At 38.5% G+C, this 25,327-nt stretch overlaps 1 protein-coding gene across 1 annotated transcript; it reads right to left on the reverse strand.

The window, feature by feature from the left end:
* Positions 1 to 74: 74 nt before the first annotated feature.
* On the reverse strand, positions 75 to 24,989 carry neurl4 (neuralized E3 ubiquitin protein ligase 4). The gene is made up of 29 exons (XM_079398407.1): positions 24,776 to 24,989; positions 18,284 to 18,800; positions 17,054 to 17,119; positions 16,535 to 16,944; positions 16,036 to 16,147; positions 15,809 to 15,897; positions 15,614 to 15,686; positions 15,255 to 15,528; positions 14,969 to 15,150; positions 14,726 to 14,811; positions 9,776 to 9,938; positions 9,468 to 9,678; positions 9,280 to 9,356; positions 7,634 to 7,712; positions 7,380 to 7,549; positions 7,138 to 7,266; positions 6,847 to 6,992; positions 5,975 to 6,193; positions 5,206 to 5,304; positions 4,979 to 5,131; positions 4,722 to 4,886; positions 4,488 to 4,646; positions 4,093 to 4,272; positions 3,908 to 4,001; positions 3,716 to 3,823; positions 3,405 to 3,549; positions 3,184 to 3,296; positions 2,173 to 2,332; positions 75 to 2,066 (listed from the first exon to the last, which is right to left on the reverse strand). Exons 1-29 carry the CDS (start codon positions 24,938 to 24,940, stop codon positions 1,862 to 1,864), a joined length of 4,749 nt encoding a protein of 1,582 aa, XP_079254533.1. The 5' UTR covers positions 24,941 to 24,989; the 3' UTR covers positions 75 to 1,861.
* Between the last annotated feature and the right edge of the window lie 338 nt (positions 24,990 to 25,327).

The raw sequence follows: 25,327 nt of genomic DNA on the forward strand, positions 1-25,327 counted from the left end.
CAGCCATGGTGAGCATTACACTTCTAAAACAAAAGAGTTTCATGATTGAATTAATGGAAGACACGGACACTTTTTCCATGTTGTGCATAACTGTCTCTTTTTTGAATTTTTATTTTCTTACAAACCAGGAAGGTAATGTTAGTGTTATGTAACAGGCTGTACAACACAATGTAAAGACATAAAAATAACACAAACATAAACAATACAAACAACTGAAAAGCAGCAATGGGCCGACATGAACCCTGTGTTTTCACATTTTCCGATTTACATAGCAAGCATTCATTCAGACATCGCCCTTGGCAATAAAGCGGGATTGCTAACGCAAAATGTACACTCAAGTATGTCATATTGGCAACAAAATAAAAAAAGGAAAAAAACAAAACAAATGGATAGAGATATGCCTTCACAGAGGGTACTGTAAGTCTAGATACAATCAAAAGAGAGTTGATTATTATTTATTTTTTGTCATTGTTTTTCCAGCAAGGGCTTACATTTGTGCAATCTTAGTCATAAGAGTATACTAAAAAAAATGGCAATATACCTAGCATGGAGTAAACAATCTATTAAAAACAAATCACATTCCCAGTGTAAACACCAATTCTGGGGTCAGGTATTCCAGTAGACGACTTTAATTCCCACAATTCCTCATAAGTCTAGGTACATCTACCTGATAGCCGAATAAACAGTCGTTCTTGTTGAATAGGATGTTGAACGCAGAACATAAACAGACCATTCAGTTTTTGTACCTGCCAGCATTAATTTCAGAAACACTTACACTAAAAGTTTGAGAGTAAACAAATGGGCTCAACAGCACACATTACTTCAGAACAGAAGATAAACTCAAACATAAGCCTTGTGTAAACAACATCTAAAGCAGTGAAGCTTTTTAAACATAAGACAAGAACTTCCACAGGTGACTGACCTTAAATAACTACTAGGATGCACATTTGGCCAAAAAAAGGGACACAAATACACATATAGCTACTTAAACTCTCTTCTTTAAGATATTTTAGAGTGCTTTGGGGGCAAAATTCTGTTTGTATGTATCCATCCAGTTAAACTATGTATGTTTGTCACACTTTGGGTCACATGAAGTGATTTTAGTGGTATGAAGAAATGTGAGTTCCACTCCATAGATTGTTACAGTTATGTGTGTATTCACAAAACAAAACAAAACATACGTTTCTTGCCTTCCTGTCTTTATGTAGCCATTTTAATTCATTTGACTAAACACTGTTTGCTGTAATTTGTGAATAAATACACTGCTATAAGAACCAAATATAGAGCAGAATCTGGAAAATAAGTAAACAAGGAAAGCGATGAAATAACAGTTTCTTCCTGATAAGGTGATTTTGCAGCATCCTTTATCTTGTTGACATTGTCGTTGAAACAGGTCTTGGTTATTTCCAGGTTGATTTGTCCGTTGCACGCATTAAGAAAAACATGAGTATAAATCCAGGGTTGTGCTATGAATTGGTGGTTTTGTGTTGCTTCAGTCCAGTTTTATTTCTGTAAGAACAACAGGCTCTCAAAGCAAAAACTGACGGGGTGATACATAGCTTTAGATGTATGAAGAAACCGAAAAAAATGGAGAGCCTGCCAAGTTAGTAAATTTAATGAGAAAGACTAAAAATCGCCCACCAGTGTCCGAAACATAAAGTGCAGGCAGTGTCTTTGTCTCTGGGGATTATCATCACCCTCCTTCAAAACAGAACAAACACAAAAGTATGTCTGAAACATGCAGAGATGAATGAGTTTGGGCAGCGAAACAATGCTTAATCTTCAACGTCTGAGGGGGGCTGCGCTGAAATTTGGTTAATAGCGAGGAAGATGATGCCGATATCCTCGCTCGAGTCTGTTTTTACTCTACCCGTATGAGCAGGCCATACAGAAGCGTGCCTCCCTTTTCCTTGGTGATCCATTCGATTTCTGTATTGCTGAATCGAGGATCAAGAGGCTCGCTGATTCCCAGTGAAGTCGGGCCCACTTTGTAGGAACCTGGCCGCACGCACACCTGGAAGCCCACCTGGGCCTGGTGACAGCGGAGGGAACGTGGGTCTCTGAATCTGTGCAGAAAAGCATAACGGTCATCGTTTTCAAATTAAATTTCTAGGCAATCATGTTATACATTATCTATGGTCTTTTTCTCTAGAAGCACTGCTGTTGACTTACTGCACTTTGGGGGCAAAGACCTCCAGGCCCGAGTAGCGCATGGTTGGAGAAAGCTGCACACAGGGAATCTCTCGCTCTGGGGCGCTGTTCTCCTCGGGCTCCCCGTAGCTGCCGTGTCCCTCTGTCTTCACCGGGGACAAGGAGAAAATGGAGGACGATTCTGCTCATGGGAAAACAGATAAGCTCAGGTGAGCAGATCTATTCTAATTCACACATCCGTGCATTTCATTATCAGATCATTTGCTGTTTGTCTTTTTAGCCTTAAGTAAAGAAAAAAATCATTCAAATCTTTTAAATGAAAAAGAACATGGGCTCACAACCTGAACTAAACCTGCTGTACCATATTTTTTTCTATACAGTTTTCTCAAGTAATATAATACAATACATAAATATATAACAATATTAAAAATAAATAAATCTGTAACATTTTAATATTTAATAATCAAATGAAATTTTAGCTTATTATAAAAATTATATTATAAAAATATTACACTGTTTTTGAAAGTGTCTTATGCTCACCCAGGCTGCATTTATTTAATCAGAAATACTGTACAAACAGCAATATTGTGAAATATTATTACAATTTAAAATAACAGTTTTCTATGATAATACAGTTTAAAATATCATATATTTCTGTAATGGCAAAACTGAATATTCAGCAGCCACTACTCCAATTTTCAGTGTCACACAATCCTTCAGAAATCATTCTAATTTACTGATTTGGTGCTCAAGAAATATTATCACGGCAGAAACGTAATATTTTTGTGAAACAATAGATTTTTTTAATCAGGTTTCAGCATTTGTTACAAAACCAATTCTATTTTAAATAATGTGTTTACCATCATGTTCAATTCAATTTAATTCAACTTCATACATCTTTGCTGAATTCATTTAGTCAATAAAAAATTAAATAAAAAATCTTTGAACGGTAGTGTACTATCATATTATATTTCCAAATGACTAAATTAAGAATTATTTTAAATAAAACATTTTTTTTTAGGGGTTACCAACCTGACAAGAGTTGGTTGTGGTCCAGTATGCGTCTAAGTGAGCCAACACTAGTGCCATGGTACGCAATATGCCACTTCTTGAAGGCATTGGAGACTTCACAGTGGGTCTTCATCCTGTTAAAATACAGACAAGAGCTCTTTTTAAGTAATTAATACTGCTAATACTAAATAATTAGCACTTTTTCAAAGCTTGATTACGGAGTTAAATTAATAATAACTGACTGGAGTGCAAAGCGGCACCAGCCGAATGGCAGAGCGTAGTCTCTGGGAGGCTCCCCTCGCTTGTAATAGGCCTCATCACCCCTTAGTTTGTGACAGGACTCACAGTAACACAGGTTGTACTTAGCATCCTCATTAAAATAACCATCTGAAAAAGAGGACAAAGTGGGAGATGAAGAAAGCAAAATGTTCAGTCAATATACCGCCATAAACAATCAGAAAAGTGCTTAAAAGAACTACTACTAATAAGTCCAGATTGAATCTGTGGCCACAAAGGATTATTATTATGTGTGTGAGTTGTAACGCAGTTGTACCAGGCAGTGTGAGCAGTTCTTTGAATCTGGAACATAGCGCCTGGTACTCGCATGTCTTATTAGGGTTGACCTCTGGAGGAGGCGTCCAGCAGACACTCTCCTTTATACCTGCCACAAACAGACAGACAGCACGCGTTTAAAGCAGAGTCACACTACAGCCAATGTAAGACATGAGGTCAAAATCTCACGCACCATCCACCATATCAGCCTTCTCCATGTCCCCTTGACAACGCATGTCTCCTCTCTCCCCGCCAACCACAGACACATGATTTGTCACTATAGTGACCTAAGAATACAACACCAACAAGAGACAATAATTTCCTGTGCATCCAAACAAAGGTTTGTTGAAGCCTGATTATACAGTCATAAGCACTGACCTGTTCACACTGGCCATATAGGTCAAGAAGGGGGTAACAAGGGCTTGGGATGTCCTGGGCTGCTACGCCCTGATCCATGCCATTAACAAACAGATGGAGGCAACCACTGCTGTCCACCAACAGCCCCAAAATGGTCCCTTCAGGACAGGTGTCCAGGTTAGGACCATAGTTCTCACAAATCTGAGGAAATGAGAGAGAATGAAGTCAGGAACTATTATTAATACTGTAAAAATGAGAAGGAAATAGGATTTTAAAAATCAGGAAAGATGGAAAGAAAAGTTCAAAACGAATGTAAAACAAATATGAAAGCAATGAATTGAAATGAGAAAAGAAAACTAGGATGTGAGGATAAGGGAAAGAAGGATGAAAGAACCAAACAAAGGAAGTGACACCACCTTCAACGAGTTGTGAAAAACAGAGTCTCGTTGCAGTAGCCAGACTGAGCGTTTAAGGCAGCAAGCTGTGGAAGGAAAGTTGAGGCGGTCTGGTGAATGACCAATCACACCCAGCGACAGGGAGGACGTCCATGATGGATTCAGACGGTCTATCTGAAACTGAGGATGAACAACTATTAGCATCACACAGACTGTGTCTCTCACTTCCAAATACACTCACACACAAACACACACCTGGAAGAGCTGCTGGCGCGGCAAAGCTTGAGCTGTGACCAAAAGACCCTGGTTGTAGCTGGACACCCGGGCGGCAGTCAGGTTCTGATTGGACAGCTGGATATTTTTTCCATGATTCTCCAAAAAAGTCATGATGGTGGGCACCAGGGCAGGCTCATTCTCACACTGAGAGTTGAAAAACAAACAAACACCAATAAAGCTTGACTTTAAAATACAGCCAATCAAGCTTCAAAACATGATGCTCTGAGATGACACACCTCTCTGACAGGAGTGCTGTCCTCCTCTCCCTCGCTGCAGCTGTCAGGCGAGAGCGAGGGAGCTTTCACACTTTCCGAATCCTCAACTACCGTAGAGCTGACGATGGACACGGCTGTCACCTTTCCGTACAGGTCCAAAACAGCATATACGTTCTGAAACAAAAGTGGATGAGCAGACTGTACAACTGAAAAATTAGACATTAACAAGTATAGCAGCATACTTGTACCTTCGCCACTGCAGTGGCTGCTGGTCCCATGTCTTCTCCATCAATGAGGATGTGCATGGTATCATCACTGCATCTCTTCACCCCAACGCGATTTCCCACCTATAGTAGAATAGAGGTGTTGAGGCCGTGATATACTTGTTCTTCGCTTAGGGGTAATAAGAAGTTGTCTATATACCACTCTTCTTCAGTGTGTTCATGTTTGTATTTGTGTCTGGCTCAACCGACTGAACAGAGGAAATGAACTGGACAAGATTTCTATGTCAATGTCATGTTCCAGTTGGAAAGCGTTTACCAGTTGGAGCAAACTTTGTAAAAAATGTTTGAATGTCACAACAGTTTGATTTCAAATGAAGTATAGTGGGACCCTAAAAGAATAGTTCACCCAAAAATTTAAATGTTGTCATCATTTACCCACCCTCATGTCGTTCCAAATCTGTGTTTCTTACTTTGCCATCAAAGGAGTAAATTACATTTTAATATGTATTAAAATAGAAATGTTTATTTTATATTGTAATAATATTTTACAGTATTACCGTTTTACTGTATTTTTGAATGCTTAAGCTCTTTAAAATCAGCTGGATTCTGATTTATTGTTCATTTGTTGAAATTTTTTATTTTTTAATTCTGAACTGTATTCCAGGGTTATCGTTTCTCTGTCATTGTTATAGATGTGATGTGGACTTCTCTCGTCGCATAGAATTAGAACAAATATTAAAACTTTACTGTTACAGTTCTTGTCATTGGTATGAATGCGCCTGTAATCTTTTACCGTGAGCCGATCCAGAGAGCAGCCGTAGTTCTGTCTCTGTAGAACTCCGTTCCGTCTGACCTCGGAGCCGGCGAGGACCCAGGTGACCTTTGACCTGAGCTGGGTAAGCGAAGGAGAGAGGCCGCTGAGAGGGCAGGATGGTAGGTCAGGGGGCTGCAGGGTGGTCAAACCCACATGAAAGGAACCGGACCATCTGTCATCAACCTTGTTAATTTTCACCTAAAAGGAACAACGACAAGACCATATGTGAATAAGACACTAAAATTTCTGGTAACACTTTACAACAAGGCTCCATTTTTTCACCCCAAAAAAATGGGGTGGAATGTGCTCATCATTTACTCACCCTTTAATAAGTTCCTTTCCTCTGTTAAAAACAAGATGACGTTTTAAAGAATGTTGGAAACAGTAGCCATGGACTTCCATAGTATAAAAAAAATGGAAACTATGGAACTCAACGGTTGTTTGGTTACCGACAAACATTCTTCAAAATATCTTCTTTTGTGTTCAAGAGAAGAACTCATACAGGTTTGGAACAAATTGAGGGCAAGTAAATGACAGAATTTTCATTTTTATGTGAACTATCCCATTAGTTAACTACTTTAATGTGAACCAACAATGAAAAATACTTCTCACGTATTTCTTAATCTAAGTTAATGTTAATTTCAACCTTTACTAATACATTATTCAAATCAAAAGTCGTATCTGTTCATATTATTTACTAACAATGAACTGTTGTATTTTTATGAACTAATGTTAACAAAATACTGTAACAAACGTATTCCCATTGTTCGTTAATGTTAGTTAAGATATCACTAAACGAATGGGACTTCCTTTTTTTTCAGTTGTAAATTAAAACATGTCCCACATCTCACCTCAAACACCTCATCTGTCTTGAGCTCCTTCGCGCTAAACACAATTCCATGTGCATATCCATCGACCCTCAGCGCTTGACAACCATCTCCTAATAACACCACATTCTTACCATGTTTGTTGTGCAGGCGATGGGCAACCCCTGCCACTAGAGGGTGCAAAGACACAAAAGTAGACCAAAACATATGATCCTGTTTACAACTGGTGTTGTTGACATGAATGTTAAAACCATCATCAATCTAAATAAATGAATACTGCCTCAAATGCAAAAATAATGAAAAAAATGATAATACCTGGAGAGTGTATGGGGAAGCTCTTCTCTGTGATGTTACTGGTACATAGACTGTTATCCAGCGGCCCCGATGAACTTGTAATGGACACTTGCACACACTGACCATAAAGATCGATCACAGCATATACATCTAAAAAAAGACAGAAGAAAAGAAAGAAAGAAAGAAAGGAGGACGACGTTAGACATTATTAAGTTCTGAAATATCAGTGTTGCATAAGGTGAAATAGTTTTCTTGAAAATTACCTGGTGGCAGCCCGGTACAAGCTACACCCTGGTCAAGGCCGTTGATGAAGTAATGCAGGTCTCCAGTAGCTGTACGCATCATCCCAATCCTGGAGCCTGTGGTCAGAGAGTCCAAGTCACAGCCGTAGTTATTCCTCATTGTATTCCCATCCTGCATGATCGCTGTGCCACTACAGAAGAGAAAGAGCAAAGAGAGATATAAGGTATCAGCTCTGACAAAGAAAGGTGTTTTGATCCATTAACCAACAGCTCACCTCAACATCCAGGTGTCATAGTCAATGTCAGTCATTGTATTAGGGAACTCCAGTTCTTCTGGTCTGATTACGGTTACTCCTGTGAAAAACACAAACCAACAACTGGTTCTTATTCAGGTTCCATTAAAAAAACACATACACAGAACCAAGTGATTATTGGAAATAATATTTGGTTCCTTTAATATTTCTGGAGCCAGTATATTTATCATGTTACTATAAAACCATGTTTCCTGCACTACAGCACCAACAGCTATAGTGAAATTCTTCGAAACATGACTCTTATGAACCAACAATTTTTAGTAAATCAAAGACATGCATTTTTTTTGGTAAATCAGTAGTATTTCTTAAAGGGGTCCTATTATGCTCTTTTACAAAGTCTTGATTTTGTTTTAGGGGTGTTTTTGGTTGGCTCGAAAATCACATTATTTTTCACATAATTTACATTATTACAACACCTTTCTCCCCAGCCTTGCACAAACGGCTCGATTTGTTCCGGGTTTGATGAAGGGCCGCCTTCCAAAAAACGAAATGTGTTGTGATTGGTTAGCTGTCCCAGTGCGTTGTGATTAGCGAACGGCGTTTCAGTACTGCCCCGCCCCTCGCTAAAAACTATATCAATATTGAGGAGAACCTTTGCACGCACGGATATTGCAAGACATATTAAAGTGGTAACGTTATTGTTGATGATTTTTTTTGGCCAAATCACGTTTTAGATGGGATGTCAACAACAGCTTAAACATAACTGCATTTACTATGTACAGATAAGTGCAATGGTAATATGTATTATGTTTATTGTTCTTTAATTCTAACATTATAACATGAATTGCAGTAAAACTGTTATACAGTTTAATTTATACCATAGTCCCACAGAGTTACACTATTTGTGGAGCATATATATGCAAATTAATACTCTGCCAGCAGGAGCCACAGCGGGAGAGGTTTCCCCGGTAATGCTGTACACAAAACAGCACTCCTCTCACAAACACTGCTTTATCAGACATTACATGCAAGACATTACATCCAACATTTTCTGAAGACAGTCGGTTTCCTTCAGAAATGCAGTGATATAAAAACACCCACACCAGGGTTCGATTCTGAAACGTGCAGTGCTCAACCAAGCGTTCTCCTCACTCCCCAACCATTCAAATTTCCGTAGATGGGATTTATTTTAATGATATTCTAATGGGCCACTTTGTGATGTCACAAATACAGGAAAACAACTTTGTAGTCCAAACGAGCCGTTCGTTGTAGTTCTTGAAAAGGGATTTTTTTTTTAAATGAAATCTCTCCCTTTGGAGTGGACTTGTAGATCTTTTTATGCCCAAACATACACACTGACTAAAATTCAAAAAGTGAAAACGCATAATAGGACCCCTTTAAGTGAATCAAGGCAATTTCTTTAGTGAATTAGCGGTATTTCTTTAGTGGCTCTGTGGTATTTCTTAAGTGAATAAGGGCCACTTCTTTAGTGAATTAGTGGTATTTCATTAGTGACTCTGTAGTGTTTCTTAAGTAAATCTGGTATTTCTTTAGTAAATTAGTGTTATTTCTCTGATCAATCACTGGCATTTCTTTAGTTAATCAGAGGTATGTTTTAATAAATCAGTGGTATTTCTTTAGTGAATCAATGTTTTATGTAAGCTGACCTGCTTCTATTGAGCCGGACCAGCGATCCACCATTTTCTGAATTACAATTTCAAAGAGCTCTCCATCCCGAAGGCACCTATTCGGTCAGACACACAAGCATAAAATATTCATTTAATCGATGACTGATCCATTAAGATCAACCAGCATGATCTAAGCACTTAAGAGTTCATGCTAAAACAAAAATAACCTGTTTGAAATAACAATGGCATCATTAAACTCGCTGCGGCAGTTCTGCCTGAGTGCCGTCCGGCCACCGTTGGTGATGCCCGCGTTTGTGCCATGCAGCTGATGAAAGCGCAAGTCATTGGCAGCTGTAGCTCCCGTAACTGAACATGGGCTACCAGGAGACATGGCAGTAGGGCCCTCAGAGCTGTCATCAGGCAAGGGAGGGAGATCAGCTATAAGAGAGAGAAAGAGATTTTTAAAAGTCTCCTGAGTACTTCAGGGTGTGTACCATCCATCCACCCATTTCTACTCTCTCCTTACTGCTCTCACCCATATCATCCATGATGGTGGCCTGGGCAGCCTGTCCATACAGGTCCACCACTGCATACACGCTGGGCGGAACATTCCAGGCTGCAGGGCCTTGAGGCACTCCGTTCACAAAGAAATGTAAACTCCCATCCTCCTTTCGGACAACTCCCACTGTATCTCCAGCCTGTAGACATTCACACGAGGCACATGAATATAAAACCAGCTAAACCAGGATAAGTTCCTAAAAATCAGCTCTTATAATTGATAGAACAGGCATAAAAGTCTCAATTCACCCTGGTGACAGTTCTGTCAAGTGTCAAAAAGATATTTAAAAATAATCACTCAGAAGAGCTTAAAATCTAAAGGGATAGTTCACCCAAAAATGAAAATTCTGTCATTAATTACTCACTCTCATGTCATTCCAAACCCGTAAGACCTTCGTTCATCTTCGGAAAACAAATTAAGATATTTTTTTAAGAAATCCGAGAGCTTTCTGTCCCTACATAGACAGCAACGTAACTGACACGTTCAAGGCCCAGAAAGGTAGTAAGGACATCGTTAAAATAGTCCATGGGTCATCAGTGGTTAAATCGTAATTTTATGAAGCTACGAGAATACTTTTTGTGTGCAAAAGAAACAAAAATAATGACTTTACTCAATTCTTCTCTTCCGTGTCAGTCTTCGATGCGTGTTCACGAGAGTACCACAACCCACTATGTCCTGATGTAGAGCACACATGCACTGCGCCTTGTTTACAAGAGGAGGAATGTACACGCATGCTTCGTGCTACTGTCTTGAACGCACATCAAATCTGACACGGAAGAGATGAAATAGTTGAATAAAAGTCCTTATTTTTGTTTTCTTTGCGCACAAAAAGTATTCTCATTGCTTCAGAAAATTAAGGTTCAACCACTGATGTCATATGGACTATTTCGATGTTCCTCGTGATGTCTTTGCAACCTTTCTGGGCCTTGAATGTGGTAGTTGCATTGCTGTCTATGGAGGATCAGAAAGCTCTCGGATTTCATCAAAAACATTTGTGTTCCGAAGATGAGTGAAAGTCACGGGTTTGGAACAACATGAGTGTGAGTAATTAATGATACAATTTTACATTTTGGGTGTACTATCCCTTAAAGACACTATTTGGTTTAGTTTAACAAACATGGCTACAGTTTCTTTTTTTTTTTCTTTTTTGGGGCTTGACAGATGTGGTCACTAGTGAAGAATTGATTCTTCTTGAAACACCAAAAGTGAAATTTTCATTTATTTGAAAACTGTAATTAAATTTGAGTAACTGGGTAACTGACTTATGTATGCTGTTTAGGGTGCTGTGTTCAAAGTGATAAATAGTAAAGTTCTTTGTCAATGAACTGCCTCTCAATATTTCAGATGTAAAAATTGTACATTTTGCTAATCTGGGATTCTTTTTTGATTACTGTGCATTCACACTGCTGGCATGTTTACTGGCTGTTGCTTATCCATGTTGTGTAAATAAAATGCACTTTGACTAAGACACAACTGTTTCGGTCAATGATTTTACCGCTTCAAAGCTATTGTGCCCAAAACCAAAAATGTAACTTTCTTTTGTTTCGGCCAAATGTCTTCAGTTGCCAAAATTTCAGTGCATCACAAGTAGGGCTGTCGCGATTCGTCGATTTTAGTCGACTATTCGATTTTTAAAAATCGTCGACTTCATTTTGCTCGACTATGTGGCAAAATACCGCAAGTGGCGCATTTCACGGGCGAGAATCCATAAAACACATTATTAGACTGTTTTCCGAGGCTGCATGATATATTTACTCAATTACCAGGAGTAAATATGATATATTTACGCATTATGCAACTTTGTTTAATTGTATTAAAAGTGAGCCCTATTGTGTGGGTGAGTTAAATGAGGATGTAATTTACTTTACTCCCAATGAGGTCTATAATGCTATAGAGCAACTAGCTGATAACAAAGCCAGTGGCAAAGATAACATCACTGCGGAGCATCTCAAGTTAGCCAGCCCCAGAGTGGCAGCCCTTTTATCCATTTGTTTTACAGGGCTGTTGACTCATGGTATACTGCCAGACACCATGTTGACCGTTACATTAGTGCCCGTCATTAAGGACAAGGCAGGGAAAATAGGGAGTCTTGACAACTATAGACTCTATAGTTGCTCTAGCTAGCATTCTTTCAAAGGTGTTAGAAAAGATGCTACTAGATAGATTGAGTGGGCTCATTTGTACCACAGAAAATCAATTTGGCTTTAAGTCTCAGCATAGTACTGATCTATGTATTTATGCCTTGAAAGAAGCTGTTGAATCCTATAGAAGGCAGGGCTCTACAATGTTTATTGGGTTTATTGATGCGTCCAAGGCATTTGACAGAGTTAATCATCATAAGCTTTTTACTAAACTCATGCTTAGGGGTGTGCCGGGATGCATCATACGTATACTGGTTTACTGGTATGCCAAACAAAGCATGCAGGTTAAATGGGGAAATTGCCTATCGGCATCCTTCAGTGTAAGTAATGGAGTACGGCAGGGGGGGCTTCTGTCTCCAACCCTGTTTAACTTATACATGGATAACCTTTCAAAGCAGTTGGGGAAATGTAAGACGGGATGTGTAATAGGGAATACTCTGTTGAACCACCTGATGTACGCAGACGATTTAGCTATTATGTCCCCCAGCACTGTTGGGTTCCAGCAGTTGTTGGATATATGCTCCAAGTATGGGGTTGCGTTTGATGTACAGTACAATGCAAAGAAGAGTTTTGTGTTGGTATGTAGGACTAAGGAAGATCAGAAGGTGCACTTCCCTATGTTTTACCTGTCAGGACATTGTATCTGTGTATCTAACTGTACAAAATATCTTGGGCATATTATTACTGACAAGATGGAAGATGATGCTGACATGTATAGGCAAAGACGAATGTTGTATATCCAAGCGAACATGTTAGTTAGGAAATTTCACTACTGTTCTGATGATGTGAAAGTGCATTTGTTTCGTGCTTATTGCACCCCTATGTATGCAGCACCATTATGGGTCAACTACAAAAAGGAGACCATGCGTAAACTGCAGGTAGCATATAATGATTGTCTGAGGATATTGTTGAAGAAGCCCAGGAGCAGCAGTGCAAGTAAGCTTTTTTGTGACTTGAGGCTAAGCTGTTTACAGGCCCTTTTGAGGAATCTAATGTTTAAGTTTATGTGTCGACTTGATGAGTCACAAAACGGTATTATAGTAAGGCTCACAAGTCCCAAGTGTAGCTCGGTCCGATATCAATCACATCTATGGAAGCATTGGTATGAGTGCCTTTTAAGACTTTTGTGAAAAATGTGTGTATTTTATAGGTTTATCTAAATGTATTTTTTTTTTTTTGTGTGTTGTATGTCCTACTATTGGGCCTAGAGCCTGTAATAAAGATTATATATATTAAACCCCTTTAAAAATCATAATTAAGCATAATTGTGAATTCACAAGCGCTACGATTTAATTCAATAATTATATGCAATGCAGTTCTAATATAGTATATGCGCTTTAATTATTTCTTTGCGTGTAGGTTAAGCACGTGCGTCACACAGTGACATTCACAGTAGTTCCACAGAAACTGTTATCATTTACATGTGTGGAGCGTCTCAAACTCCATCTCTGCATGTTGTTGTGAGTTTGGGTTTATTATAACGTTCATCTGGGAACGCAATGTGCGCCATTTCATCAGATTTGCAAGGTAAATCATTTAGAAATCTACACAAACACAGGAGAATACATTGCAGTTTCAAAATAAAAGCTCAAACCCTCACTCTTACACATTTTGATGTCCACATATTTATTTAATTACAGTGGCTGTAGCATTTCTGTCCTAAAAAAATGGCCAAATATCAAAGATTAAGTGGACATTTGAATTAAATGGTGCTTGGTCAATATAAACAAGGATTAGATCGCGCAGTAATGTGTAAAAACAATCCCCAGGCTGTTGGCGCCCCCTGCAGGCCTTTGTTGTAATGCGTAATCTACATTAGCTCTATTGTTTATAATACATTATGTATTTTAACAGTTTTGTTCAATACAACCGTATGCTTTTGGTACTTTATTTGAACTAATCATTATTGCCTCATTGCTATTATATATATAATTGAAGTAATTTTAAAGGCTATTATTCACTTACATCTATTTTTATTACCACAAAAAAAAAATTATTATAATTATAGAGCCCTATGAAATCCGTTTTATTTCCAAATTCAGTTTTTTTCCCATTTTCATTTTTCTATACTCTGTTTTAATGGTTAAATTAAATTGTATTAATTTGAGTTTTACAGTTTTATCTGTACCAAATTCTGTTTTCTATTATTTTCTGGATTCCATTTTAATGGTTCCATTAAATTTTAATAATCAAAAGCATCTCCAATTAATTGATTTAATAATAAAAAAAAAATTCAGAAATACTGCAAATTTACATTTTTCTCCTAAATAAATTCTGGTAAATGATATTTCTGGTAAATAGTACTTTAAAAAGTGTTTTTTGATTATACTTTGATTATTAGTAGACTAGAACACGTGGATATGTTGTCATTCTTACACTATAATACTGAACGTTGATTTCAGTGATTTGGACTATGAGATGAACACTTGCTTCTTGCACTCTGTTGCACTTTACTTTTGCTTTAAAAAAAGGATTTCATTGAAATTTGGATTTCATTTGGTTTAATAAAATATAGTTTAATAAAATATTCTTACGTAAAATTGCTGATTTTTTTGTGGGAAATTAATAGTTTAAATTAAACGATTAATCGATAAATCAGTCTATAGATTAATTGAAATAAAAATAGTCGTTAGTGGCAGCCCTAATCACTAGTAGTCACTATAAATATGTTATATAAAAGCTGTGGGAAGGTTTTTCCAAAATTCTCCTTTTCTGTTTACAATACCAATTTGGAATGGCACTTGAAAATTGACATAAAATGTTTAAGCCAGGCTGCAAAACTCACTTTTAGACGGTCCAAGTTGTGCCCGTATTCATCAAGAATTGTAGTTCCATTGTGCATGACACCATTTCCTGTCATCATCCAGGTTCCTGAGGAGATATCGGTGCATTAGATTAGCCATCTACCAACACTCAGGCATTTTACATTAATGCCACAGGTAACATGGCCAAGACTCATGGACACTTTAATCATTCAGCTAAGCGTTCAGTTGTGACCTTTGGGTGTAACTGTGTGGCAGAATTTTACCTGAGCGCAGGTTGGTCATGGTTGATGGTAGCTGAAGATAGGTGGGATTATGAGTCGTAACACCAATCTCTATAGAGCCTGCCCATTTGTCCACCATTTTATCGATGCGCACCTGGAAAACCTCATTGGAGTGCAGCGGACGATTGCTAAGCACAACGCCATGGTTGAAGTCATCCGTCGCACTGTGCCAGAGAATAAGATTTCATTGAACTGCCCCATGATGCAGTAGCCCTATTAATGCAGTTGGAAGAGATCAGTTAGTTAATTTTGGATTAAATGAACTCACTGAGGCCGTAAAGCAGTGCGGCCATCGCTGATGATTGCAGCCTTCTGCCCACAGTTTGGATGGAAGAGCAAGCGGTCTGGGACATCAGGCTCAGGGGTCAATGAGAGAGCAGGCCGAGGCCGGCCCACGTCAGGTGACAGTGCCCTCATGATGGCATTGTTGCGGCGTAAACGTTCACTGTGGTTATGGTTGTGGACAATGGTGACCTTTACTGCCATGCCATAGAGATCCACCACTCCATACACTACGCCAGGGGTCTGATTGGCTGCAACCCCTATGACATCATTTCGGAAAAGTATTATACAATAATCTGAATAGTGTGTGAATTTCTTATCACTGAGATCAGAAATTACTCTCACCCTGGTCAATGCCATTAATGTAGAAGTGCAGAGCTCCACTGGCTTTCCTCATCAGCCCTATGTGATCTCCCTCCTATAAATAACAAAAGCATAAAGAGTTTTATGAGCATGTTGTGTATAAATAAACAAAGGGAATCACCTTGAGTATTAGACTACATGAGATAATCATAAATCTCACAGATGCTGCCAATTTACCTGGAGTTCATCCAGGCTGAATTCACAGTATTCCCGACGAGTCCCCTTCCCATTGGTTAAAATCCCACAGCCACTCATCATGATCGTGCCTTAAGAACAAGAAGAATGTAATGAACACTATGATTTAGTTATATCAAATAAGTATGTGCCTGTTATGTATATTGTAATGATTCTGTGAGAAATGAGGATTTATTATTTATGATACAACAGAATAATAAAGACGGTACCTGAACGTAAATTGGTCATTGTTGCAGGGTAATCAAGATTATTTGGGTTGTGGGTTGTCACTCCAATCTCAATGGAACCAGACCATTTATCCACCAGTTTGTCAATGCGAATCTGAAACAGACAAGTGCAGCAATATAATCAGAGGTGTAAAGTACATGAAAAAGCTGTTTTTTTGTGGAAAATGTGGTACTTTTTTTACATTTATTTTTGTCGTTTTTGCCTTTATTGTGATAGGACAGTATTTAAACAGGAAGCCAAGTGGGAGAGAGAGAGGGGGGATGGGATCGGGAAAGGTCTGCAAGCCAGAACTCGATCTCAGGACGCCCCAAGTGCAACGGTGGCATCAACGTGATACTTTTTTTTTTTCCTCAGAATTCTTCGATGAATATAAAGTTGCAAAGAACAGCATTTATTTCAAACAAATATTTTGTGAGATCTCTTTTGATCAATTTAATCTATCCCTGCTAAATAAGAGTATTAATTTCTTAAACTATATACCTCAAACATTTCGTTGTGTCTGAGTGGTCGATTGGTCATGACGACTCCGTTATTGAACTCATCCAGCGGTCTCCTCCTTTCTGCGGTCTTATTGTTGTTGCTTAGTTTGATCAGTGTGCCACACTTCTCATGGAACAGCAGAGCATCATTGGTTGTCATGCTGCTAGTGGCCACCCCACCAGAACTCCCCGCTGGGCTGCTATTGCTGCTACTGCCTCCACCTGTCCCTCCGACACCAATGCCACTGTCACTTCCTGTTCCTCGGCCTCCACCGCTACTTCCTGTGCCGCCCCTCGAGGAGTCAGAACCTCCTCCTCCCACCCCCAAGTCCTCTCCACCCTCATCCTCCGAACGATACAGAGAGACAATGGCATTGTTGAACACATCAAATAACTGGTGCTCAGTCAAAACTGCGAGGGAAAAAAAAAAGAAGAAAAACAGCAAAAGATAAAGAAAACAACAATGACATTCCAGATTTACAATGATAAATAACCGAGGTTGGTTTTAAAAGTGACGTACCACTATCAGGCTCAAAGTTGTTTGGAAATTTGTCGGGTCGACTGTGCGCCTTTGACACCTCAGGCACTGAAGAGAAAACAAAACCATAAACATTCGTTCATTACAATTGGGCCAAATATTTATTAAGAGTGTCCAGGATAAAGAAAAGAAAAAATCTTTATAAAATCTAGTTAAAAAGTAAAACCCAACAAAATTCTTAGAAATGTACTGTTTGTATTCATGGTTTTCTAAGCATTTTTGAGAAATTTTCAATCGAATGAATGATAAAAATATCATGTGGTATAGTTATGAAGTAAACTGTAATAACATTTTCTTTACACTTTGAAAACATGCAAATGTTCACTTAAATGGAAATGTAATCTTAATTATTTTCAAAAAGTTTTTAATTATTCTTAAAAAAAAAAAAAAAAAGTTTAAATATATATTTTTTTAAATATATTTTTAAAAAAAAGGGTCATGAATTATTAATTGTAACCCTGGACCACAAAACCAGTCATAAGTAGCGTGGTTATATTTGTAGCAATAGTTAACTTTCTATTATGCCAAAAATCATTAGGATTTTGTAAATTTCCCACCGTAAATATCAAAACTTAATTTGATTAGTATGCATTGCTAAGAATTTCATTTGGACAACTTTAAGGCGATTTTCTCAATATTTAGATTTTTTTTTGCCACTTTCAGATTCCAGATTTTCAAATAGTTGTATATCAGCCAAATAATGTCTGATCCTAACAAACCATACATCAATGGAAAGATTATTTATTCATCTTTCAAATCTCAATTTCAAACAAATTGGCCCTTATGACTGGTTTTGTGGACCATGGTCACAATTGATAATAATAAATAATATATAATAATAATAATTTATAATAACAATATAATTATAATAATTTATCAATTCATAATAAAAATAAATAATTTATAATAATAATAATTTATCATTTATAATAATAATAATAATAAATTATTAATCTTTTCGGGAATCAGAATGCATATTTCTGCTTGTTTCAAAGACCACATGACTTAAATTTTTGGGGAGAAAAGTTTTTCAAATATCAATAAGCAGTTTATTAACATATATAAGAAATAATAATGGACAATTATACCAAACTACTTAATAAGGTCTTCTTTTAAAGTTTTGTTAAATAAATAATAGAAACGAGCAGCATGTTATTGACCCAACTACTTGAAATCCTTTGCATCACTCTGTACTATGTGGTCTAGTTTTACCTTCCTCTGCTGATCCATTCATCATGGCTGTTGTAGCATCAGCAGCAGACAGCACGATAGCTTCAGCCCTATCATCGTGGCTACGGCAAGCATCTGCTATTATGGACACCGCTTGCGTCGACACAATCTCATCCTCCACCTCTTCATCCTCTTCCCCATCCATTTCAGGTGGGGGTTCACAGCTTACCACAGTCACTTGGGTACACTTCCCATAGAGGTCTACTACGGCCCATAAACGGGAAGGAAGTCCACTTGCCGCCGTGCCACAGTCCTGCCCGTTCACCCACAGATGCAGCTCTCCTTTCCCATTCCGCTGGATCCCCACACGGTCCCCTTCCCCTAGCTGGTCCAGGTCGCGACCGTACTCCTCCAGGACTGAGCGGCCGTCCTTTAGCACAGAGCAGCCGGACACAATCCACGAGCCCCCCTTCAGCCCTGTGGCACTGCTGGGAAATTCCAGGCCGGCTGGGTCCAGCGCAGTCACTCCGATCTCTATAGAACCACTCCACGAGTTCACCTGGACCAACGGGAATAGACACGTTAGTCAGTTAGTGAATCCCTTTATGACTCTTTATAGATTTACATTTACATTTACTCATTTAGCTGACGCTTTTATCCAAAGCGACTTACAATTGCTATATATGTCAGAGGTCGCACGCCTCTGGAGCAACTAGGGGGTTAAGTGTCTTGCTCAGGGACACATTGGTGTCTCACAGTGGATTCGAACCCGGGTCTCTCACACCAAAGGCATGTGTCTTATCCACTGCGCCATCACCACCCCCCCATGATAATCTCAGAAGTCTCAGAACCATGGTACATGGTGAGCCAGGCCTGCAACATATTATGGTCTTTCTCAATAACTTTCTGTGTCTAATACAAATAATTTTAAACTTATTTAAGTATTATGCCTATGACCTTTAATGTATATATATATATATATATATATATATATATATATATATATATATATATATACATACATATATATATATACATACATACTCAATGTTTGGATTTGGTCATTTTTTTGTAATATTTATTTATATTTAGCAAGGATTCATTTATCAAGTGACAGCCAATACATGTATAATGTTACAAAAGATTATTAGAATGATTTCTGAATGATTTCTGAATGATTAAAACTGAAAATTCAGCTTTGCCATCACTGGAATAAATTGCATTTGAAAAAATAATGCTATTACTGCATCTTTAATCAAATTAATGCAGCCTTGGTGAGCATTTAAAGAGATTTTAAAGGGGGGGGGGGGGGCGTTAATACAGATAAAGATTTTAAGGGGGGGGGGGGGGGGTAAAAAAGAAAAATCACATGTACAGTAATCCAAAATTGAAGTCTACAGAGAACACATGAAAATTATAAATTAATATTAATTACAATGATATCAGTTATATATTAATCATATTAATTCTCTTCAAAATTGTATTACAGGAGGTAAGCTGTCTAAAACAACCTTTTAGTTGTGGGACTGTTCAAGTTGGACAAACTTTGTTATCCATCCACCAATGAACTTCCTGCATGTGGAGTTAGCTCCCATGTAAACAGTAATTTGTAGATTAGGTACTTCCCTTTCTGGTATACTCTCGCACATATGAGCATTTCAGAGTCAACCCAGGAGAGTCCTTTAGCTACTTGCTATACATTCAAAACAATATTTTAATGTTTACTCAAGTTCTGTCCAACAGACTTCCATTGCAAGTGCAAGCCTGGTCTTCCCTGCCACTCCGACTCTACGGCATGACTTCACGATTCAGTTCGGCTCATCAATGATTACCCCATCAACTTCGGTCAGAAATCTTGGTGTAATCTTTGATGACCAGCTGACCTTCAAAGAGCACATTGCAAAGACTGCTCGTTCCTGCAGGTTTGCACTACACAACATCAGAAAGATCAGGCCCTTTCTGACAGAGCATGCTGCGCAACTTCTTGTCCAGGCCCTTGTTGTTTCTAGACTGGACTACTGCAATGCTCTTCTGGCTGGTCTGCCATCAAACGCAATCAAACCTCTACAAATGATTCAGAATGCAGCGGCACGACTGATCTTCAACAAGCCCAAAAGAGCGCATGTTACACCTCTCTTCATCTCCTTGCACTGGCTACCAGTGGCAGCTCGCATCAAGTTCAAGTCACTGATGCTTGCGTACAGATCTACCACAGGCTCTGCACCCTCCTACTTCCACTCACTATTACAAACTACATCCCCTCCAGAAGTCTGAGATCTGCTAGTGAGCGACGCCTTGTGGTACCATCACAGAGAGGCTCAAAATCACTCTCCAGAACATTCTCGTTCACCATTCCTGGCTGGTGGAATAATCTTCCCACCCCTATCCGGAACGCCGGATCCCTGGCAACCTTCAAGCAACAACTGAAAACTCATCTCTTTCGGCAGTACTTGACTTCATCCTAAACTCAAAAAAAAAAAAAAAAAAAAAAAAAAAAACTTTCCCTCTATCTTTCTCTCCACCTGCTAGCTTGTACTTATTTGAACAATGACTGAGACTTGGTGTTACGAACACTTCCTCTGTCTGACTGCCTCTTCAAGATGAATCGCTTTTTGTATTCCCCAATTGTAAGTCGCTTTGGATAAAAGCGTCTGCCAAATGACTAAATGTAAATGTAAATGTAAGCCATTCATACGACCATTCCTCGAGGGCCGAATTGAAATTATTTTCATTGGTAATTAACATCGTGCCATTAACTGAGCTAAACCCAGAATATTCAGTTAAACAGATCTCTCTCTCACACACTGAACTGCTGTCTCTAGCTTTTGCATTATCACTGCATTCCTCAAATGTCTTTATGTGGATGGTATATAGGCTGTCAGTGCAGCAGGACTCTGTGTATCTGGGTTAAGGCAGGCTGAGGAGAGGGGCAGGTGGCACTGAATGTGATAAAGTTATTTCTCTAATCTGGTTACATAAGTGACCAGTAATCTATCCATTGTCTTTCCCCCTCTGTCTAGAAGTGAGGAAACAGTAAGACGGAAAAAAATACAGGAAACTGGAATAATATCAAGGAACAATAGGAATAATATTGTTTTGCTTTGCGCTTCCTTTCTCAAGCTTCAAAAACTGAAAGTCATTTATTTTAAACATTAGGCGCAGACTATCATAAAATTGTTTAGGCTGCATTTTATTTGACCAAATCTGACTAAAACATATTCTCTCCTGAAAACATTTTGTGTAGCTGACTGGATGCAAGATGATGTCAAAAACATAATAAAAATATACAGAATCAAATCAAAAACTTATAAATGTACTATGTCAGTATCATGATTTGAATAAACGTTAGATTAGTGTGTCACAATTACAAGTAATTGCATGGATTATTTTGCATTTGTATGCACGTCTCACTAAAATTACAACACATGACTTTGTTCTTAACCTTGTTTTAATTTGAATACATTTTTGGAGTATTCTACATGAGCAATGATGTTCCCTTTATTCACTCTCAGAGTCAGCAAACATATGACACTCTCTAAAAACGCTCTTGCCTAACAGCATGCGCAGCAAGATCCTTAAGCAATGCCAAGCGTGCCATCCTCAAAAGCAGTTCTAACAGCTTACAGACCTTTCATTTTCACAGCTCAAACGACAATGCAAGCTTTCCTTACTTTTCACTGTAAATGATTAAATATATTATTAAAGATGAAATACCCATGTATAAAATTTCATCCTAACATGATTCTAAAACCCCCTGAATATGGCAGCATCCAAAATTGCATACTTCCAGACAACATAGAAGAAAGTGAAAAACAGTACATGAAAAGAGTAGTATGTCCAAATTTACAGTATTTATAAAGCAGTAGGCAAATATTTCTAAGATAACCGACTAGTTTGGGTGAGCTTCTGAAGTGCGCATTCCATGGACACTGTACTATCCCATGAAGCCATGGGAGAGGATCTGTGAACAGCAGTGAAGCAATGCAACTGTCACATGACAATATCTGTATTAAATTCATACTATACAGAACAAACTCTTTTAAAGTCACAAACTAATTACCTACTAAAGAATGGGATTTCCAATGTGCTTTTTGCTTAAGTGTGGTTTCGGTTGTTCCTATATTTTTTCTGTGAATCATGATTTGCTTGTACGCTCATTTTCACGCACAAATTTGAGTCTAAAGACATTTAGTGAATGAGACCCATTGTGTTGCATTATTAATATTAGCTAGAACTTCTTTTTTTGAAATGCACTCTTGTTTGTTCACAGTGACACGATAAATTCAATTATCATACACTGACACACTTTGAAAAAACACAGGGTTTTAATATATAACAACATTATCCTGATTTTGGTGGTCAAAACCATTACCAGTGGTTCATCTTACCTCAGATGAAGTGATAGCTAATTGGTTGCCTTCTTATGCCCTTGAATAATCATTAAAACACCCATGGCATTATTATATTCACTATTAACAGTCACAACTTATACACTGAAAAAAGCAAATGGAAGTGGCAGTGTGAGAGATGCCCTGCTGTAAAGCCATATGGTACGCGAGTTGACCGCAAGGTCACTCTTGATTAAAAATCCATAGACAACAGTACAGACTACCGATATGAACTAAATGCTGCTCAGCTATCTACTGAAATGCATTAAAGGGGTCATCGGATGCAAAATTCACTTTACAAGTTGTTTGAACATAAATGTGTGTTGGAAATGTGTGTACACATCCATCCTATAATGATAAAAATCAACCCACAATCATTCGTGATCCAGCTTTAATCTACAGAAGAAGTGAGTATAAGGGTTTTTATGAATCTTTGCAAATCGCCTTTCCTAATAATGTGCTAGTTAGCCAGTTTCACAGCTGAAGTTTAGTATGCTCCATAGATGTATATATACCTAGATGCCTCATATCGACTGTTTCTATGGGCCGTGATACGCAAGCCATCCGCCATTTTTGGAACAGTCTGCGAATCTTTGAGTGCATTGACTGTGTGCGTCTACAACAGCAAGTTATACACTTGTATATCTTTGAATATTCATTGATTATTATGGTGAATGCGAGATGGCTGACGCATCAACGTATCTGGAGTGGCTGAATAGGGAACCTACACATATCTATGGTCTGCTGGTCACTCCACGGAAGAGAGGGGCGGAGTCAGCAGAGCTCATTAGCATTTAAAGCAACATGGACTAGATCAGCGTGCTGAAGACAGAGCTGGGTAAAGAAGGTGTTTTTTACGCTACCATTGCGAAATTTTAACCAAAGTATGTTATAGACTTTTCATTAAGACCCTAAAGAATCATATCAACTTGTGTAAAATGAGCATCCGATGACCCCTTTAAATATAAAAGATAAAAGTACAATTTCGTAGGTAAGAAAGGTCAAACCTGTTTACATGAATCAGCTGACTGTCTCATTCTGACATGAATCAGCCTTCAAATGCGTGAAAAGAAACTGAATGACTAGAATCTGAGAATGTCAAAGAATACACTTTTCATCATTATGTGTGACTTGTAAGATATTACAGTTTGATTTAAACTCTTTAATGGCTTCAAGGTTGATGTGAGGCTAACAGGCAGTATCTTATGACAATGAGCATCTGGATACAGGCAACAACTTCTCATTCCACAACATTACGGACACCTCAAATGTGAATTTTGAAGCCGTTTTTTTGACAAACACGTGCTGTTAAGACAATTGAGATACCAGTTGATCACGCACAAGCTGAAAAAGGCATTATTATTATGTAAATAATAAATACTATGTATCTAGGGAGCTGATGTCTTTGATTTTGTGAATTGTCAAAAAGAAGAAAAATGAAAATATTAATTTTATTATAATTTGTAGGGAAGATGTGTTTGATGCTTATGCAATCCCTCTATTCATAGATTTGCAAACATAATAATTTCAGGACCACTACTACAATTCATGAAAACTGAGAAATTTTTTTTGCGTGGCTCCCTTCTCCCACAGTCTCAAATGAGCAGGCCTCACTCTGGTCACTGGAAACAACCTTCCCAGTTATTCTCTCGGACCATGCTATGCTTGCTTTGGTCATCTTGTTTTTGAACGAATCGCCTGACTGAATGATTAAATGACTCACGACACAGTCACTTGATATCACCTGCAGAAAGGGTCACTGAACTCATCAGTGAATTCAAAAGAATCGATTCACTGGAATGAATCAAAACCAGCAGCTAAGGACACAACACACGATGTGTATACATGTTTATATGGACTTCCAATATTGTAGGATTTCACAAAAAATATTCTGTGTATATGCAGACTGTTGTGGTCAGATGAGATTAATCTGATAGTGATGGAATAGCTAAGCAGACCAGCATCCAAACATCAACAGCAGCACTGACAAACCCTGACAGATGACTGCAAAAACCATCCACACACCTAAACACCACGCATGACCTATGAATAAGCTCTGACAGTGAACCACTGCAGCCGATCTGACACACACTCCCACCCTTTTCTCGATTTCTCTCTCCCTCTCTGGTGGGACATGCTTGTTTACCTTCTTGTCGATGCGGACAGTGAAGACATCGCGGTCCCGCAGCGGCTCCCGACTGAGGACCAGGCCGTGGTTGAATTCCTGTACCGGCTGATTCCGTTGAGCGGTACGGTTGGAGTTCGACAAACCGATCAGTTTTCCGCTGCGCGGATGCAGCTCAGCCGCCATCTTCGCACGGGCGGCGAGGTGCGGTGCACGACACCGAGCGTCGTTTTGCGACAGTGGAGAGTCGCTTGTGGGCAACTCGCCATTGGCTCTGCTCTGGGCATAAATAAATATCAGTGCATTGACTTGAGTGTGTAAATAGAATACAGCAAACGCGATAAAACTGGATAAATGTGCTGGAGGTAGGTAATATGTGAGTATACAGACAAATAAATACTCAAACGCCTCACAAATGAAGTTAGAGATGAATTAAACAACCCTCTCACACGAAGAATTAAATTATATAATGACTTAACAACTCTATCAAGACCTGTACTTGGGAATTGCTTAAAACCGAGGAAATTTAAACAGAAAACTGATGAGTCTATTATTGATATTAAAAAAATAACC

Source organism: Barbus barbus, assembly GCF_936440315.1.
Source record: "Barbus barbus genome assembly, chromosome: 38".
Classification (NCBI taxonomy): Eukaryota; Metazoa; Chordata; class Actinopteri; order Cypriniformes; family Cyprinidae; genus Barbus; species Barbus barbus.

Coding starts and splice junctions, on each gene's coding strand:
- neurl4 (XM_079398407.1), bottom strand. CDS start 24,940: ATGGCGGCTGAGCTGCATCCGCGCAGCGGAAAACTGATCGGTTTGTCG. Junction 17,120..18,283: donor GAATGGATCAGCAGAGGAAG/GTAAAACTAGAC, acceptor TTTTCTCTTCAG/TGCCTGAGGTGTCAAAGGCG. Junction 7,713..9,279: donor GTCCGGCTCAATAGAAGCAG/GTCAGCTTACAT, acceptor TGTTTTTCACAG/GAGTAACCGTAATCAGACCA.